General features: G+C 43.8%; 1 protein-coding gene across 11 annotated transcripts in view; it reads right to left on the bottom strand.

Annotated features, from left to right (window-relative positions):
• The window catches only part of LOC100273813 (uncharacterized), a 28,435-nt gene extending 10,240 nt beyond the window's left edge, over positions 1 to 18,195 (bottom strand). For 4 of the 11 annotated variants that reach the window (XR_004851760.1, XR_004851761.1, XR_004851759.1 and 1 more), the window contains exons 1-11: positions 17,931 to 18,195; positions 15,070 to 15,494; positions 14,719 to 14,947; positions 11,795 to 11,890; positions 11,382 to 11,450; positions 10,674 to 10,730; positions 10,491 to 10,571; positions 10,250 to 10,414; positions 6,696 to 6,791; positions 2,889 to 2,985; positions 2,433 to 2,574 (exon numbers count right to left, since the gene is read on the bottom strand). Coding sequence is in view for 5 of the 11 variants with exons in the window: in XM_035961347.1 (XP_035817240.1) it covers positions 2,438 to 2,574; positions 2,889 to 2,985; positions 6,696 to 6,791; positions 10,250 to 10,414; positions 10,491 to 10,571; positions 10,674 to 10,730; positions 11,382 to 11,450; positions 11,795 to 11,890; positions 14,719 to 14,947; positions 15,070 to 15,494; positions 17,931 to 18,011 (1,533 nt within the window). In the remaining 6 variants the exon portion in view is untranslated. Of the gene's footprint in view, positions 564 to 1,800; positions 2,575 to 2,888; positions 2,986 to 6,695; positions 6,792 to 10,249; positions 10,415 to 10,490; positions 10,572 to 10,673; positions 10,731 to 11,381; positions 11,451 to 11,794; positions 11,891 to 14,718; positions 14,948 to 15,069; positions 15,495 to 17,930 lie in introns of those variants that run through there. The other 7 variants (XR_004851763.1, XR_004851762.1, XM_035961346.1 and 4 more) reach the window with 6 other exon arrangements.
• Positions 18,196 to 20,706: the final 2,511 nt, after the last annotated feature.

The following is a 20,706-nucleotide window of genomic DNA, read 5'->3' as shown; positions in this document are numbered from 1 at the left end:
TAGTCCAACAAAACACAATAATTATTGTAGTAACTGAACCGGTTTCAGTTTACATAGACCAGAACATTTAAATCCCCCAAAAACATGATCATACCAACCGACCAGTAGACCTGAACATAGACCTGAACATGCTACAATACTTCTACTTAAGTTAAACCTAGAACACTAGTACGGATATGTGTCGTCGGTTAAGTAGTCACGACCATCGTCGTAGCCCACAAGGTCTTCATAGTTAATTGGTGACTCTTCGTCTATCAGTAGGTCGTCTTCTGAACCATCTTCTATCAGAAGGTCCTCTACTGCTTCCTCTTGTTGTGGATGTTCTTTCACTTGACTGTTAGCCATATTTTCTACCTCCCACTGAGTTTGCACTGCTACGTCTTCAAGATCCTTGGCGAGGTCGTCAATCTCAACTAGTGCTCGGTTCAATTTGTCGACCAAAGGTGAGTTGAAAGGCTGGAAGGCTGATTTGACGACATCAACGATGTCACAACTACGCTTTTGAACAACTCTGAGCAGAGTAGCCAGTGCTTTACGGAGCTTTTCGTTCTCCGAATCCATGGCTACATCAAACACAATGTTGAATTAGTTAACACCGACTACAAATTACGTATCTTATACAAACTACTGCATAGAAGGGATTCCAAACTATGAGTACACAGTTGAAATGAACCCTTAATCAATGTACATTGCATCTATGTGAACCTGTTATAAATTTGCAGATTAGGTTACCATGGTCGCATAAAAAATTAATGTTGAGTAATTTGAATCTGGACTGTACCGCATCATCTGGGACGAACAACCCCCCAAACCCGAAATGGATCCCCCAAAACCGGTCTAAATTTAAGCATCCGGACACAACAATAAGCCATTGATGCATGAATTTGAAGCGCATTATTTAGAATGCTCCAGATCGTAAACCCTAAACATCCCACAAACCCTAATCCATGCCCCCAAATACGAACAATACAATACGGTAATGATTCAGTACTAAACAAAAAGGATTTGTGTAGTTCGTACCTCGCTCTTCGCATATCTGCCTCGGTGGACCGAATCGAAGAGGAAGACGACGGCGGCGACGAGCTTCTCTTCCTTTTGCCGACTGCCTTCGACGAAGTCGGCGGACGACGAAGCCTTTTACCGATGGCGACTCTCCGGCGACGAGCAAGGGGAAGCTGGCTTGGATCTTGGGTTGTGGTGGGTCGCGTGGCCTCGGTTCGAAGGGGTGCGAGCTCTACGCCGACAGACCCGCCTCCACACGGCCGCTTCTCGCCCTCCTTCCTCGATGCCGGCGGCGAAGCGCGCCGGATCGAGGGCTCGGCCCCGAAAGATGCAGTCGCCAGCGCGGGGTAGGAGGACGCGAAAGTTTCCTCGCGGCGGCTGGTGGAGGAGCAGCGCGGATAGCGCACTCCCGGTGCCCTCCACATTTAGAGTGCCTGCCACATCCTCTAAAATTTAGAGGACGCTATAGAGTCCCTTACTGGAGCCGTAGGGGACCTGACAGTCCTCTATATTTAACGGACAGGACCCTTTACAGGGTGTTGTTGGAGACAGTCTAATAAGTTTAAGTTCACTTCTCTACATCCTCTTCTCTTCTCTAACTCGGCGTAAAACGCCGACTTACTGTCTCTTATTATAGTTGCCCTAAACATTCCGAACCAATTAGCCATCTGAACTGACGAAAATCCATTTAATCAGAATAAACAACGGAGTAATCGATTTAGCACAAACAAAACGTCACCATGTAGCGTTGAGACATGTTAAAATAGGCTAAATAACCATTTAAACAAACAAAGATTGTAGATTAAGGAGCTCCAGTAATATATTGAGCACTGAAAAATTATAATTATGTTCGCATAAAAGTTTCACTAAATAATAGTTACTTCATCATAATAGACAACCCAAAACTATTTGTAATGCTACATTTCCTATATATCCTCGAAAACAAATTCGCAACTTAGATCACCCTCATCTCAAGCATGAAACATGCAATATACCCGCTCCATGCTATGACGTGGCCATCTCTAGCAGACCGTGTAAACGATCGTGCAAAGTACTGTTTTGCACTTATTATAGAGTGGAGTTTGAAATGGTGAGACAGAGTGTGATAGGGAGTCTGCTGGAGATAGTTCTTAAATATAATAACAAGCACATCTGACACTCCGAGCTAGGCATATGAAAGCATAGATCAACACTGTGAAGCCACAATGATAGATAACTGATGAGCCCATGAAGCCACATCAATAGATGAATGATGAGCCCATTTGCATTTTGTACTTTGTTTTGGAAGAGAAATCAAACTAGCCATCCTCACCGCCAGACAATGGATCTTGTTCCAGCATATCTACTAGAGCACATATGGCCAAAACTTTGCCACCAGCAATGCTGCAAGTTCACTAATGACACAAATACAACTAAGGCAACCGTTATACCTTTTCTATCTCCTGAAATGGATGTTGACAACAGTTGGCTGCATATAAGTCTGCTGAATCGAAAGTGCAAGCGGGAAAAATGGGTGAAACAAGAAGGACGAGATTCTTTTTGCTCTGCTGTCAGAAGCACCAGAATCTGAACCTACAGAGTAAAGGAAAAGGATGAGTATATAACTAGGTCAAATAAACATAATACTAAAACCAACTAAAATGGTTTTTTTATGCTTGCTAAAAATAAGTGATATATCTTCCTTATTGTGGTACCATGTGCCATGTTCCCATTTGTCACAAAGGTATGTTAAACCACAGCTTGGCAAAGGTACATGATTCTTGATTGTACAACTGTGGCGTTGGGTAAATGACAATAAAATTGTATTTGTTAAGGATTATGTTGATATATTGCAACACACGCCAGCTCTAGAATCTTAGTACATAACCACACCAATGGACCAGTACCTGGCTTGATCTTAAATTTGACAACATTTTGCCTCACTGACATAAATTTTATTGGATGCTCTGTGCAATGCCGATGCCGATCAATTGCTGAAATCAGCTGCAAGGGAAGAAGGAACAGAACTACAAGTCAAATCAGAAGGTAAAACTGTGATATTAGTATATCACAGTTTAGCTTATATGGGTACCAAGGTAATTACAGGGATTGAACTGCATAAAACAAACAGTGGTGGAAACTGTGAAATTTCTAATGCCCGTTGCCATCATTTGTACCAAGTAGTCCCTTGTACTGCATTGATTAGTATGTTTAGCATAGTTCTACATCGTTTGACTTTAGATGATATGTACGGTCATATATTGAAAATACAAATTAGTTTAGCTACAAATATATGGCCACCTGATATGTTGCTGCTGCTGTCAAGAAGAATATGCATATTTTTTATGATTCTTGATACCTTCCACATGGCTTGATTCATGGGATTCTTCCACATTTTTCTATGATTCTGAATACCTTCCACATACCTTCCAGCAAACAATAGCCTAATGTGAGTCTGCTTACCTTTTCCAAATAATATCTTGGTCCAGAGTTCTGTTAGTCTTTTTTCCGGGAATTTCTCTAGACACTGAACTGGTGAGTCTGTTTATACTTTTCACATGATTATTTACTTTCATCTTGGTAGCAATTCTTTATATGGCTATTTTTTGCTGGAGTAGTTGACAACTGAAGCAATTCTTTATACATCACGTCTAAGCTCTCCAGTAGCTCTGATATCTCTTGTAGCATGGGCCCCTCTAAGCGCCTTTATCATGCATGTCAGCTCGGCCGCCACTCTCGTCTTCCTTTTTCTACTTCCACGTCCAGGGCTGCTCAGGCCTGTGATCTTGTTTATTGTGATCTCTATACATCTCTTGTCTTCAGTCTCTCTAGTTCCAAATACTACATGGTCATTCTCGATGACTTCTCAAACTTTCTTTGAACTTTTCCCCCGCGACTGAAGTCTGATACATTCCACACTCTCTCGCACTTCTTCACTTGGGTCACCACCCAATTTCGTCGCCCGGTTCGTGGCCTCCTGTGCGATAACGGTCTTGAGTTCAACAACTCCGCCTCTCGCTCCTTTCTCTCTCACGGCGTTCAGTTGCACCTCTCGTGCACCTACACTTCCCCTCAGAACGGTCGGGCCAAACGGATCACTCGCACCACCACTAACATGATCCGTCGCCTCCTCTTTCAGACATCTCTTCCTGCCAACTATTGGGCCGAGGCCCTGAACACTGCTACTCATCTCATCAATCACCTTCCCTCCAAGGCGGTGAGTCACCCCACCCTCCCACTTCGCCTATATGGCACATCCCCCTCCTACACCCACCTTCTAGTCTTTGGTTGCGCATGCTATCCCAACACCTCTGCAACTGCTCCTCACAAGCCCCCCCCCCCCCCCCGCTCCACTCGTCTCTTCCTCGGTTACTCCCCTGACCACAAAGGATATTGATGCCTTGACCTCCTCAACTACCGCATCATTATCTCTCGTCATGTTGTCTTTGATGAGGAGGTTTTCCCTCTTACTAATTCCACCCCACCCCAAGACCTCGATGTCGATTGTATAGATGTTTCTCTTCCACTGTCCTCTTTCACCCCGCCACATGCGGCCCCGTCGACCCTGCCTGCACCACGCGCAGCCTCATAGACCCCGCCCGCGCCACACGCGGCCTTGTCGCCATGTGCGGCCCTGCTGCCGGCGTCCCATTCAGCATGCTTTGTCAACCCCGCTCGCGTCTACCATCATCGTGGGCGGACCGCCCCACCGATCACTCATGCCCTGTCGGCTCGTTCCTGTGTCGAGCCACCATTGTACCACCCGATCGCCATCCACCGTGAACACAGCCATGTCCACATGATGGTGACACGCCGCTCGGCCGAAGTTCTCCGTCCCGTCGACCGGCTAGTCCTGACAGCCAACGCTTCTCCGGATGCATCCCCGGTCCCCTCATCCGTTCTCGCCGCCCTCGTCGATCCCAACTGGCATCACGCTATGGAAGAGTATGCGGCCTTCCTGGCCAACCACACTTGGGACCCGGTGCCGCATCCACCAAGCACCAACGTGGTTACCGACAAGTGGATCTTTCGGTACAAGCTCACCTCGGATGACTCACTCGACCGCTACAAGGCCCGTTGGGTCCTTCGGTGCTTCACTCAGTGCCCCAAAGTAGACTATGATGAGACCTTTAGCTCCGTCATCGAGTTCTTCACAGTTCGAGTCGTCCTCTCCCTCACCCTCTCCCGGGATTGGACGGTCCATCAGCTGGATGTGAAGAATGCCTTTCTCCATGGCACTCTGACTGAGAGACGGTCTATTGTAGCCAGCCCACCGGCTTTGTCGACTCTTCTCGCCCGGACCTAGTCTTCTGTCCGAACCACTTAAAATATACGGCCTCAAGCAGGCGCCGAGGGCTTGGTACAGTCGCTTCACCTCCTACTTGGTCTCCCTTGGCATCGTTGGACCAAGTCGAACACATCCTTGTTCATCCATCGGCGCAACGGTGATATCATCTACCTCCTACTCTACGTCTACGACATCGTGCTCACGCCGTCCAGTGTTTCCCTCCTTCAGCACAAGATCGTCGCCCTTCAGCGCGAGTTCGCGATGAAGGACCTAGGCCCTCTCCACCACTTCCTCGAGATCAACATGGAGCGTCAGCCCCAAGGCCTCTTCCTTCACCAGCGCTAGTATGTCCTCGACATTCTGGAGCAGGCTGACATGTCCGACTGTAAACCCTACTCCACGCATGTCGACACCTAGGTGAAACTCTTTAAGGACAACATGCCCCCGGTCGCCAACACGACGGCCTACCGGAGCCTCATTGGCGCTCAAGTACCTGACAGCCTCCAAGCCCGACATCGCATATGCCATTCAGCGGGTGTACCTTCACATGCACACCTCATGGGAGGCCCAACACACCGCTCTCAAACAGACTCTTCACTACCTCCGCGGCTCCATCGACTATGGCCTTCTCCTTTGACCCCTCCTGACTTCAAAGCTGGTGGTCTACACTGACGCCGACTAGACTAGCTACCCCGACACGCATTGATCTACATCTAGCTACGTCGTGTTCCTGAGCACCAACCTTGTCTCCCGGGCCTCGAAGCGGCAGGTCGTCGTCTCCCGCTCCAGCGCTGAGGCTGAGTACTGCGATGTGGCCAAAGGCATGGCTGAGGCCTCCTAGCTCCGCCAGCTTCTCCAATAGCTCCACAGCCCCATCGAGCGCTCCACGCTGGTTTATTGCGACAACATCAGCGCGATGTATCTCTCCACCAATCTCGTGCAACACTAGCGTACGAAGCACGTGGAGATCGACCTTCACTTCGTTCACGAGCATGTTGCAGTCAGTGATGTCTGCGTCCTCCGCGTCCCGACCACCTTGCAATCCGTTGACATCTTCACCAAGGGGCTATCGTCGAGTGTATTCACTGAGTTACGATCCAGTCTTAACATCTATACAGGATAGAGTTGAAACTGCGAGAGGTGTTAGCTCCTGTTGCGGTTCGGTTAGGGTCTCCATGTAATTAACTCATTACCCCTATTATAATAGGTTTGGCCCACCTAACTCTTCTATATAATATACTCCCAACCTGAATTAGGGTTAGGGTTTCACATATTCACACACGCTAGAATGCTCGTGATATGTTGAGCCCTTAACATTGAGCTTGACTATAGGACCTAAAATTACAGGTTACATCCAAATAAGAAACTAGCCAAGCTGCGCACATGCACTGCTCATAGCAGATATTTTAAACGTCACAGAACATACCTTCTCATCATACCTAAAAAGAGACAGGTCGAAGTACGGTGAAGGACTTTGTGATTGGCAAGTGTAAGGTAATGACGTCATCATCTTTTTCACAAACTGCCAAATATTAAACATGCGTTTAGTCATTTACAAACAGCTTGACTAAGTGCCTCAAACAATGAACAATGTATGCACCACCTTAAATGCACATGAGCACCAACTCAGCAACAAGCAAAATATCTATTACAACTACTAAAGATTTTTTTTGTGGTGGCTGCAGTGGCAGTGGATCATTTATCTCCGCTCTACATATTGAACCTTCTTAAATAAAAGGTAACAAAAACACAGATAAATAAAATCACTGAATAAACAATATTTTTTCACACAAGTCAGTTTTGTCGTTGTCCCAACAAATTTATTCGTCATAATTTTCTTTCCTTGATCGTCTTATCCTCTAAATTTTGTTGCCACCATTGATAAAGGTGGTACAAAGCACCACAATCATCATCCTTTTCTCCCCACCAAGTAAGGCCACCTATCGCAATATAGGTTGTTCTCAATCTAGCTGAAATCTATTGCGACATGAGCCATGACTCATGATGGACAGAGGAGCAGGAGATTCATACTGCAGCTTAGTCAGGCTAGCAGTGAACTTGAGGGTACAGTTGGGCCATGCAAAATGGCAGAAGAGCTTGGAAGTTGGAACCATATTAAACCCAAGTATGTGGCTGTCAGGGCCTAAGGAGGCCCATGGAGGGTCTGCGGTAGCAGCAGCGATGGGTCCTCTAAGGAGGATTATATAAGGGTAGTTAGAGATAAGATTAGTTGAGATTATCTAGGAGATTAGTTGAGATTATCTAGGAAGGTTATCAGTTAGTAGTTGTTGAGAGTTTTTAGGAGAGTTTTAAGGAGATAAGGATCTCTAGCTAGATAGGGACGGTCATCTGGCCTATTTATGTAATCAATGAATGAGAAATAAAGTAGGCAAGAATTAGAAGGGAGAAACCCTCCTCTTGCTCGACCGTGGGCAGAGGCCCTCGACCGGCGTTCCTGCCCATCAATACCCCTCTCCAATCTCTCACCGATCTAGTGACCATAACATCTGGTATCGGAAGTGTCAGGGCCTAAGGAGGCCCATGGAGGGTCTGCGGTAGCAGCAGCGATGGGTCCTCTAAGGAGGATTAGATAAGGGTAGTTAGAGATAAGATTAGTTGAGATTATCTAGGAGATTAGTTGAGATTATCTAGGAAGGTTATCAGTTAGTAGTTGTTGAGAGTTTTTAGGAGAGTTTTAAGGAGATAAGGATCTCTAGCTAGATAGGGACGGTCAGCTGGCCTATTTATGTAATCAATGAATGAGAAATAAAGTAGGCAAGAATTAGAAGGGACAAACCCTCCTCTTGCTCGGCCGTGGGCAAAGGCCCCCGGCCGACGTTCCTGCCCATCGATACCCCTCTCCAATCCCTCACCGATCTAGCGACCATAACATCTGGTATCGGCTAGCTTGGGTTTCGATCTGATCCCATGGCTTCTGCTGCCAATTTCGCGGCGTCATCTTGGCAATCGGCGTCCCCATCTCCATGGACAATGCCACATGTCACCTTCGTCACGCCGTCCTGGCAACCGACGTCCCCATCTCCATGGGCTACGCCGCATGCCACCTTCGTCACGCCATCCTGGCAATCGGCGTCCCTATCTCCATGGGCAGCATCGCCTGCCAATTTTGTCACCACATCCTGGACGTCGACATGCCCATCCCCAGGGACAACGCCAAATTTCATCACATCATCTTCGTTGACGGCGTCTCCATCCCCATGGGCGACGCCACTAGGGGCAGCCACGACTCAGCAATCACCAGCTCCATCGATGGGGGATTTGTGGACCAACATAAGGGCTGATCTCACAAAGATGCAAGCCACGCTCCAGAAGGTTGAGCAAGGGCTGCTGCAAATCAAGGCAGCAGTGCAACATGAGCAGCACCAGCTGGCGTTGTCCGCACGGCTCCAGACGTCGGCGGCTGTGGGCATACAAGCTGCTGCTCGTGGCTTCCTTGCACGACGGAGAGTGCGGGAGATGCGCCGGCAGATGCTCGAGGCAGCCTTGGTGACGGTTGACCTCGGCACACAGGGGCCCGACCTCGCCATGTCGGACGGCCATCAGCAGCAGCACCGGGCCGCTATCTCCAAGTGCGAGCATGGTATGTGTCCCGCGGGCGACGAACTTCAACTCTACGACAGCGGCAGTAGGGAAGGCACTCCTCTCGTCATCGGCAAGGGCGCACTATTTAGCGCCACCACATTCCGCTACCGTCCGCCACGAGGGCGCCTCCGCTGGTTATTGTTGCGACCTACGCCAGGTGCCCGTCCATGTGCTCCCCTTTCGTCTAGATGGCGTCCATGGGATCCAGGTGGCTGCACACGTGCAAGTCCAATGCGCGGAGGGTGTCCGCCTTATCTTATGGGGTAAAAAAAATCAGATTCGAAATAATAAGATAAGCCGAGATGTAAAAGGCTTGTCTTCTAGGTGTCTGGTTTTGGGTCAAGTAGACTCGGTCTTTGAGCACCCGTCATGCTGCAGCTCGAGGACGAGCTGCTTGTCCAGGAGGGGTGTAGTGTCAGGGCCTAAGGAGGCCCATGGAGGGTCTGCGGTAGCAGCAGCGATGGGTCCTCTAAGGAGGATTAGATAAGGGTAGTTAGAGATAAGATTAGTTGAGATTATCTAGGAGATTAGTTGAGATTATCTAGGAAGGTTATCAGTTAGTAGTTGTTGAGAGTTTTTAGGAGAGTTTTAAGGAGATAAGGATCTCTAGCTAGATAGGGACGGTCAGCTGGCCTATTTATGTAATCAATGAATGAGAAATAAAGTAGGCAAGAATTAGAAGGGACAAACCCTCCTCTTGCTTGGCCGTGGGCAGAGGCCCCCGGCCGACGTTCCTGCCCATCGATACCCCTCTCCAATCCCTCACCGATCTAGCGACCATAACAGTGGCATAGGCCAATTCCAGCAACTAGCACTCAATGACCTGGCCCCTGGGGTACTGAGTCTACTACCAGCTATAAAGTGCAGCACTCAACATGAATCAAGTAATAAAAAAATATTGTGCATCAATTAGTATTTGATACCTTTATTTTTCTGCACAAATATAGGATAAATATTCACAAGCGAACAATGTCTAATAAACTTCACATATACTGAAAAACACACTCAAAGCTCAAAAACAAGATTTGAACTGTTGTCACAACCAGCATGTCCATAACATATTAAATTCCAGGTTAATTGACTTCAATTTATGAGAGATGGTTTAATTCAATTATGAAATAATAAGTAACACTTCATAAATAAACCTTTTGTACTTAATCTGCTGATAAATCACCTGCTGCATTTATAAATCACATTGGAGATTTTATGTTGCTGTATACATTTATCTACACAGTTCAGTATTTTGTTCTGCATAGAAGTTTGCAATGCCTTACCTTTTTTCAAAGATTACATGTGCAAGTTCTTATATCTTGTAAAACAAAGAGCAAAAATGCCCTCTGGAAAAATGGATCATACTCTTTGGTTTACCAATATTACCTGTGAGGAGCTACTTGCTTTGTTTTTTATAACCCGAAGTTGATCCAAAGCATGAATATCATTGGAATGAGAGGAGATAAATTTTCCATGTGATGAAGCTTGTGGATTTGCATGAAAATGATCATAAAATTGTTCAAACAAGGCATAGATATCCTCCGAAGAATTCTGTTAACAATTTATAAAATAAGGTCAGCGTGAGAAGACACGGCGTAATACCTAATATCTTGTTAGTCCTAAATACCTGATGAAGTGAAACGATATCTGTTGTCTCCATGTTGTACACGGCAAAGAATGCTAGGTTTTGGTCAGTACTCCGAGAAACCTAGGGATATCCAAAACGTATTTGCTGTTAGCTGAAATCCAAAACATTTCACAGTTAGATGAAATTGATGTTACTGGAAGGATGGCAGAAATGAAAACTTACCCCTCCATCCACACTACCAAACTTGACAAATAGGTGATGGCGATCCAAAAACTGTACCTGATCAACTACCATGCTGTAAGGACCTCTTGAAAAAAAAATGTTTTATGAGAAAATGATTTGTATAGCAAAGAAGACAGGCCTTGACATCATCAGGCTATAATGCCCCAGAGTCAAAATGACTCAAATACACTCTACACGCTGAGTGAACCACACACTTCCCACAACCCACATAAAGTTTCCATACTTGCTTCACATAAAAGGGCTAACCTGGGGTAGTGACATTAACTCTAGAAACCTTATAAGTTTGCCTAACCCGCCTTCAACAACCAAGTGGGATTCCAGCAACCCACTTATGTTTTCGTACTTGCTTCACATAAAAGGACTAACCCGGGGTTAGTGACATGGATTCTAGAAACCTTCCCAACAACCCACTTACGTTTTTGTACTTGCTTCACATAGAAGGGCTAACCCAGGGTTAGTGACATGGACTCTAGGAACCTTATAAGTTTGTCTAACCCAAATCTCACATCAACACACACATGGGCCTAATTCAATCTAGCATGCAGGCTCAGGCAATTGCTATGGCTAAGCACCTAGCTAAAAGTACAGTAATTGCCCGTAAAGAATTAAAAGAACTTTTCAACTAACCAAAAAAAGGGAACATACATCAATGCAAACCGAAAAACAGAAAAGAATGTACCATGGTACCTTCCATATGATAAGATCAACATAATCTTGGAAGTGAAAATAGAACTTCTTCTTTAGATGTTGGACCCTCTGCAAACAAATTCACTACTTCGAAGTTCAAACAAAAAGAGAAATATTTTCACTTTAATAAAGCATGCCTAGAAGGCAGTAATATCACCAAAAAAAGGAATAAGCAATAAGAATGTTTTCATTTCAACATTTCAAATGAAGCAACAATCAGTACGCCAACAAGCATAGATAAAGTACTATTCTTTGTAAATGACAAATAGGTGGGCACATTTAATACGAATTTAAGCTTTCGTTAGTTATTTAAAAAATGAGATTAATGTCAGAGTATATGTAAATGATCTAGTTATCTAGAATCAATAGAAGTTCAAATACTACTGGAAAATGGTTCAAACAAGATAGCTAACCAAAGTCTGATCTGGAACCTCATTCCACGTCTTGCAAAAAATATATGACAACAACCGTTGCTTTATGCCAGGAAGAAAAGAACCCCCATAACCAGTCTGCATGCATCAAATCCACTAAGAGGATCAAAGATAATTTCTCGTGTGCACAATCAACAGTAGAAAATAAACAACAGCAGTAGCAATCAAAGATTTGAGCACAAATACACATATGAAAGATGCAGGCATGTTTATATTCTTCAAGAGCGAATAATGTCAATAAGTGATGGTTTGCAAACAGAACGAAAAATACAGGCTTCTTTCAGTTCAAACTCGAAATTAGTTACTCCCTTTGTACCAAATTGTAGCGTTTTTAGTAAAAAGTAGCGTTTTTAGAGAAGTCAAAATGCTACTTATATGGCGGCCTTGGTATCCATGACCTATAGAGAATGAATTGGGCTCTACGTATCTGTTGGTTGTGGTCCCTAAAGGTGGATCCATCCAAACCTTGGGCTGGTCTTCCTATACATATCCCCAAACAAGCTCAAGCTTTATTTGAAATGGATGTCACAGTAACCATTGGGAACGGGGAGAGAACCAAATTTTGGACTGATAAGTGGTTGCAGGGCAGCAGTGTGGCTAGCATAGCCCCCAAACCATTTTTCTGCAGTACGCAAGAGAATAACCAGTCGGCGTACAGTGAGTCAGGGCTATTAAACAGAAGATGGGTTGAGGATATCCAAGGATCTCTCTCAGTGCAGGTTATAACAGAATTCTAATAATTTGGCAACTGGTAGAGGACACCATTTTACAGCCAGATATCCCATTTACTTGGAAATTGTCTTCTAATGGACAGTATAGCAGCAGGTCAGCATGCAACTCGATGTTTATTGGCTCCATCAAATTCTTGCCTTCGAAGAGGATTTGGAAGACTTGGGCACCAACTAAATGCAAGTTCTTCATTTGTGTTAGAACTGTATTAGTGTTTGGGTGTATTTTACCCTCTCGCCCCTCTGTAAGGGGCTAGGCCCATCACCATGTCTATTAATACATGTCCCCACCCTATTCTAGGGTTAGGGTTTCCAATAATTTGGTTGGCCATCAATAACCGCTGCTGGACTTATGATCGCTTGGCTAAAAGGGGATTAACACATCTTGCTGCTTGTCCTTTTTGTGATCAGCACTCTGAAACTATCAGCCACATCTTGCTTTCTTGCGTGTTTGCTAGGCAGGTCTAGCATATTGTGCTTCACAAACTCATTGCCAATGTAAGCCCTGCTAGTGCTAATAGTCTCTTCAATTCTTGGTGGAGTCGTGCAGCTCAAGTATTACCCAAAGAAGAAAGGGAAGGCTTCAATTCTCTATTGATCCTAGTGGCTTGGGAACTTTGGAAACATAGAAATGCTTGTGTTTTCCAGGGAGTGAGTCCATATGTTCAAAATGTGCATTTAGTATAGTTACAATGGCCCATTTGTTAATAGCTCTCTATCTAGGGCCCCACTCATATTTAGGTCCCCAATCACATTTTGGGCTGGGTCCGCCCCTGGATGAAGGTCAAATGTGGTGCTTGGTGGGGGCTACAACTCTACAAGAACTCGCCCTAAAGGTCGGGCAACTTAGGGCCGATTTCGGGTCTGTTTTTATGTAATTAAGTTGCAAGTGTGAGTTGTAAGTCACCCCCCTAGGGGGGCAATCCCATCCTTTTCTTTCTTAATGAAATGGCACGCAGCTCAGCAGCTCTCTTGCGTGGTTCGAGAAAAATATTAATTTCATATCCGGACCATCAAATCTGGACTGGCACTTACAATTCTTTGATTATTTCTTCTAACCTAGTAACCTCAAAGTTAACACAAATGGGTGTTGTGTGTTACAGCATCCTTTTCGAGTATCCCAAATATAAATAAAGAATCGAAATTCAGTGTTCTTGTGGTGCTTCAGAGGAAAAACATAACACACCTACCCAGTACCCACATACATCATGAACAATCACCAGTTACATGGTTAATACATAGACTAGGGCAGGTAGCAATGGATAGACCTCCTTGATGTAATCAATATTTATAATGTGGGTCGGTGCGAAAGGGCCTCTAGCCAAGTTGGTTAGATGGTCTAAGAAGCACTCCTCAGTTCCTGAGTTCGAATCCCAGTGGGAGCGAATCTCAGACTGAGGCTGAGGTTAAAAAACTGTCACTCGCTAGTTCCCCTGGTTGTGTGCACACGAGATGGTCTAACCTATGGGGGGCGGATCCTCGTGTAGGGGCTAGGAGGGCTCAAAGCACGAGTAAGGATCTGACCTATAGAGGGCAGACCCTCATGTTGCACGGGGGGCCAGCTTTGGTGACCTTTCTCGGTCGGGGCTTCGATTGAGCTTCTTCTTAATATAGTACCATGGGGGCGGTCTTTCCCCTAACAGCCAAGTTTTTATAATGTGGGTCGGTAATAAAACGACATTGTCAGATAAATGATATATTAGGGTGGATATTTAATGTGTGATAGCAATGCAAAATGATGTAGACGTGTCCCAATCGGCATATTAATAAGGCCCTGTTTGTTTCCCTGGCCAGATTGTATAATATGGCTAACAGTTACAAGATTATATAAGTGGCACAAGATTGATTTCATGGCTATAAGCTGGTTTGTATAAGCTAAGCTATTTGGCAACCAAAATATAAGCTGACTTATTGGAGGTGCGGGAGGCTTGAATTGAAATAAACTAATGAGGGCAGCTTATTGGATTATATAAGCTAGGTGCCTAGAAAATATAAACGAACTTATAAGCTAGGGTATTTGTTGACCAGTGGAGCTTATAAAAGCTGGGTGTAAGCAAACAGGCACAAAGAATATGTACAGACTGTTTAATGTGTGCAATAGTGTACACCCAAAAAATGTAAACCTAATCTCAAGTACATAAAATCCAACAAAGTCACAGTACTAAGATTTGCATATACCTGAATATGTGAGTGAAGAAATAGCTCATCATCTTCCCGACAGAATGCACCAATGTTGCGTACCTCAACAAGGTTGCCTGAATCTCGTATCTGTAGGATATGTATTGTTTGGTATCGCAAAGAAACAATACAAAGCAGGTCCTCATACATGTAAGCACCAATACTATGTGCCAGATTGATAAAATCATTGCAGAAAGCCTTTTCATCCAGGATCACACCATCTTCTAGCCTGGTAACACAAATATAGATGTCCTAATCCACCCAAACAATGGAAACAACGGATACAAAAGATATTGTAACTTAGACCCCCACCCCAAAAAAAATGCATTCCTCTAGAGACAAGATTTGTACCTCACAAGATGGAAAGTTATTTTCTCAATCAATGGCACCCCATGTATTGCACCCTCAGTGGCAGTTGATTCGTTACTTTGTGCAGTAGATGTTGCAAATAAACCAAATCGATGGCATTCCATGTACAGGAAAAAGTCCTTGCAAATATACTCATTGCTAGATGCAAGAGGAATTGAATAAAGCTGCTTAAAGAAGCTGTCAAACTTCTTTGCCTTTGGCGGAAGCTCATGAGTTTCACATTCTTCATTGCATGAATATGTGAACCAGATTGGACGGTATACAATCAAATCTTGATGGTTTCGGCTAAAAGCCACAAGATATTTCCCATCATCAGTGAACTTGCGAAACGAATAATCTGGGCAATCTATGTCATATATAGTATAGCTTGGGACCAAATTTTCATAAAACTGTCTAATCGTGTTAACCTGTAAATGGTATGTAAAGAACAAGAAAACACAACTTAGATCTGCTTAAGTTACAGGGAAACGGTTAGAATTTGAGTTCAACATTAAAGAGCATGCTACCAAGCCTAATTATATGTTGTTAAAAGTTAAAACATTCATGAAAGTAATTAAGTAAGCATTTATATTAAAAACATTTCCCAACTATACAGAAACAAGTGTGAATTGTGCAGAAGTAAAAAAAACATATGAGATACATTACATCAATCCCAGATTCATGTTCATTCACTTCTCATCATCTGAATTAGATATAGAACACAAAATTTTAGAAGAAAAATGGAGAAGGTTATTTTGAGAAATTTTAAGTTTCAAACTAAACAGTTGATTCTTCAATATTTATTCAAAAAAGGTAGAATTGTATGTTCTCAGTTTTTCATATACTAGAATTGAAAAAAGGTAGCAAAAGTACTCAATGTGGGAGCTCCAACATTTTATACCACCATGTATCATGATGAGAAAAAACTATATGATAATTGTTCTCCAGGTGCCTGATCTCAATAATTATGAATTAGCAAGGTTTAAAGTGACATTATCCAAACTAATCCATGTTCATTTGTAGCATGACCTAGAAACAGCACTGGGAAGGCTAGGTTTGGTTTAGTTATTGGATTAAGTCTATATAAAACCCCCCCTGACTTTTAGAGGGTGGTCTACTTCACTCTGTCTCTCATCTTCAAAACCGGTTGTTTAACCCTCTCAACTTTACAAAACCAGACAAATAACCCCCTAAGCAGTTTTAGTTGGTGTTTTTGATGCCAAGACACTCATTTAAATGGCACTAGTTTTGTCTTTTTCAATTTTGTATTCTATTGGTATCCAAAAATTATACAATTTTACACAAAAACGATAATTAGATATTATATTCGTTCTAATTTTTTCTAAAATTTTACGAGTAACAAATTAATTACTAAAACCAAAAACTACATAAAAGAAGCTTAATTTTTTTGTGTCTCGTTAATTTTTTATCTTCTGAGCCTTAAAATTTTATTAGAGCTAAATAGTACTATTACTAAACTACAATATATTTTGTTGATTTTATTAATCAAGTTATGTTGTCTTTCATCTAATTACTAACTAAATTAACTTTATATTTGTTTTTTTAGAAACATCTAGCAAACAATAATAAAATGATCTCCAATTTAGACACAGACCTTCTTTTAGCTAAACTAATAAATATAAATATTTTCTAAATTTACTGAGAACTTTAAATCTAGACTTGTATAAAGTTCTATAAAATATTAATGTAAATTATGAGTCCTGATTTAAAGTTCTTAGAAAATTCTAAAAATATTTGTGTATGTTAGTTTAGCTAGTAGAAAGTTTGTGTAAAAATTGAAGTGCATTTTACTACTGTTTGGTAAGTTTTTATAAAAAACAAATATATAATTGATTTAGTAATTAGAATAAAGAGCATTTAACTAAATAAAATCAATAAAAATTATAATAGTTTAGTAATAATGTTATTTAGATGTAGTAAAAAATTTTGCCTTAAAAATAAGAAGACAAAAAATATTAAACTCTTTTTATATAGTTTTTATTTTTAGTAATTAATCTGTTACGTGTAAAATTTCAGAAAAAATAGAGCGAATATTATATCTAATTACCGATTTTTGTGCAAAATTATATAAATGTTGGATACCAGCAGAAGACAAAGTTGAAAGAGACAAAACTTGTGTCACTTAAATCAGTGACACGTCATCAAAACCATCAATTAAAACTATCTAGGGGTTTTTTTGTCTGGTTTTATAAAGTTGGGGGGTTAAACAACCGGTTTTAATGAGACGGTAAAGTAGACCAACCTCTAAAGGTCAGGGGGTTATATAGACTTATCCCTTTACAGTTTGTTTGGTTTGATGAATGAGGTGGTCCATCATCTTCTCACTCATTTTCTTATTTGGTTTGCGGAATGTAATTAGTTCTTCGATCACCATTTCATTCCGGATAGGTTAATAATTAGTAATAATACGAGAAATGAGTTCAATCCACCAAAATTGTAGAATGGATTTGTTCTTCAAACCAAACACCCCTTAGTTATTGTCCAGCACTTATCGTTCTTTCCAAGCATGACGGTAATAGTTCACTAAATTAGTGGGTATATATGTCTTATCATCTTAAGCTTCGCTGTCCTACGGTGTAGATATCAACGCAGCATACCCTAGCACGCCACAAAGGCACAACAACACAACAAATGCTAATCGCACAAAACTGATGCAAAATCCAATTAGCAAATTAGCTACCCTTCTCCAGGGGCTGAACCGCTGTTGCCCCGCACCAAGAGATGAAGCCAGCCATACTTCGGCCGTCCCCGTCTCCTCGACGCATCCGCCGCACGTGACACAACCCTACCAGAAACGACAGGAACAACCAAGGAGAGAAGAGAGGTGATAGAAGGAAACGTACGGTAGCGCCAGGGAGCGGGGAGATGAGCTGACGGTCGAAGATCCTAGAGGCGAGGTTGCTGCTGCGGAAGTAGCGCGCCATCTCACTCACCGTCCCGCGCGTGGGCGACTACGCGGCGCCAGCATCGCAAGTGCGCACTTGCGAGGCGGGTGAAGGAGGGGGCATCGGACAGTCTCGCTGGGCGGAGAGCTCGTGGAGTTCGTGGCGCTCTACTCGGATATGCGGCGGTGGGAGTGTGAGCGCAAGAGAGCCCCGGAGGCGAGAACGAGCCATTGGCAATTTTGCCATTATCATTTATGGGCTTCGCTAGTATGCCATCGGACCCACAAATCATAGATACAGACGGTCTCACCAGTCATAGACACGGGATGGCATAATAACAGGCAGCCAAATTTGAGAATGGCAAAACAGCAAATTTCTCAGCGAGAACCGGTGGGGATTGCTTGTGGCGGTGATGAATGAGGAGTATTCCTGTCCATCATGATTTTTTTATTTTGTAACTTCTTTTAATAATTTCTAAAAAACGCTGAGAATAAAAAAAATAATCCGGTTGACCACGTCAATCTCTAACACAAGACTCCTCATGTGGCATTGAGTCGCTCTAAGGGCGTGTTCGACGAGACTCCAGAGAAAAACTCTGTCACTACCACTGGTTATGAGACAACAACTTAAACCCTAGAGCTACTTCACCTAGAGTTTTAGAGTTGAGTTGCTCTGAATTAGAGCGGAGCCAAGCCAAACATGCCCTAAACACCGAGCTACTCCGAGCCGCTACGAGCCCGAGCCGGTTCGTTGAGCTCAAGCTTTTTTTCTAGAACTATTCTTGACAATCATTGATCAAGCTGGCAACATGGTCCGCTCTGCCACGTCCTCGCGTGAGTGCTTGTCCCACGTGTCAGCCACCACGGCTCCGGTCTCTCGGTCAAGTCACAGCGCTCGTTCTTCACCACTCCCGGTCCATCGGCACGAACTCACATGACTTTCACATTCGTGGTCGACCATCATCCCTATGCTCCACACTTGCACGCCACAAAGTGAAAGGGTTCTAAGTATTTTGGTGATTTAGTGTCCAATACAAGTGCCTAAGTATAAAATGGTGAACAAAGTACAAATCAGGGATAAATGTATGTTTCTCAGACTTAGTACATTGTTTTAAAGACTAATGTATTGTGTATAAGTGCTGGAAACAGGAAAAATCGAATTGGAAATGAGATGGCTTTGTTCAGCCAAAGTCTGCTCAGTCTGGGAGCACCGGACTGTCCGGTGGTGCACCGGACAGTGTCCGGTGCGCCAGACTGGCGTGGGCGAACTGGCCGCTCTCGGGAATTCACCGGTGACGTACGGCTATAATTCACTGGACTGTCCGGTGTGAGCAGGACTGTCCGGTGAGCCAACGGTCGGCCGAGCCAACGATCGGCCGCGCGATCTGCGCGGGACACGTGGCCGAGCCAACGGCTAGAAGGGGGCACCGGACTGTCCGGTGTGCACCGGACATGTCCGGTGCGCCAACGGCTCTCTGGCTGCCAACGGTCGGCTGTGCCAGTTAAGGAAAGAAATCGGGCACCGGACAGTGTCCGGTGTGCACCGGACTGTCCGGTGCGCCAGTCGATAGAAGGCAAGATCAGCCTTCCTAGAATGCTCTCAACGGCTCCTAGCTGCCTTGGGGCTATAAAAGGGACCCCTAGGCGCATGGAGGAGTACACCAAGCATACTCAAAGCAATCCTAAGCATCGAGACTTCGATTCCACGCATTTGTTTCTTTGTGATAGCATCTAGAGCTCTAGTTGAGTTGTAAACTCATTGGGTTGTGTTGCGAGCTCTTGTTGCGACTTGTGTGCGTGTTGTTGCTCTGATTTTTGAGTCTTGTGTGCGTTGCTCATCCCTCCCTTACTCTGTGCTTCTTTGTGAACTTCAAGTGTAAGGGCGAGAGGCTCCAAAGTGTGGAGATTCCTCGCAAACGGGATATAGTAAAGCAAGCAAAACATCGTGGTATTCAAGTGAGTCTTTGGACCGCTTGAGAGGGGTTGATTGCAACCCTCGTCCATTGGGACGCCACAACGTGGAGTAGGCAAGCGTTGGTCTTGGCCGAACAACGGGATAAACCACTGTGTCATCTGTGTGATTGTTCTCTTGTGGTTATTGTGTTTTGCCAAGACTTCTCTCTAGCCACTTGGTGATTATTGTGCTAACACTTAACCAAGTTTTGTGGCTTAAGTTTTAAGTTTTTACAGGATCACCTATTCACCCCCCCTCTAGGTGCTCTCACAAAGCCGACAGACATGGTTGTACACACATAACTCACGCCTCGATTAACTCAACCCGAGATGCCACCCGTTGACAATCACTCATCATCAACCCGAACCAAAAAAGACAAACCAACCTTGTGTTCGCACATATGTCCTTAGCCAATAATGTTTTTTTTAATTTGTCGATGATATTAGTTTACAAAGATGAAGTCGAGCACATGTCCTTAGTTAATAGTGTTGTGGCCTACATTGCCGAAGGTCCTCTAATTAACTGTATTGCATGATTGTCTTAAGAACACAATAAAAGTCATGTCAAGGCTCACTTGTTGATGAAGAAACAATCATCTGACTAACATATAGCTTCGACGTGAAAAAATGTGTTTTCACGAATGTTTCTACATACAAACGAAGCTAACCTTTGACTAAAACAGTGTTGGGGACTTGTTCTCAAATGCTATGAGTTAAGAACAAGGCAACACAAAATGTTAATGGTTAAAGACCTTCGTCCTTCGAAGCATTATCTCCCTTAG

This window comes from Zea mays, chromosome 8, assembly GCF_902167145.1.
Source record: "Zea mays cultivar B73 chromosome 8, Zm-B73-REFERENCE-NAM-5.0, whole genome shotgun sequence".
Taxonomy (NCBI): domain Eukaryota; kingdom Viridiplantae; phylum Streptophyta; class Magnoliopsida; order Poales; family Poaceae; genus Zea; species Zea mays.
The sequence above is the reverse complement of the archived record's forward strand: the minus strand, read 5'-3'. Positions and strand labels throughout refer to the sequence as shown.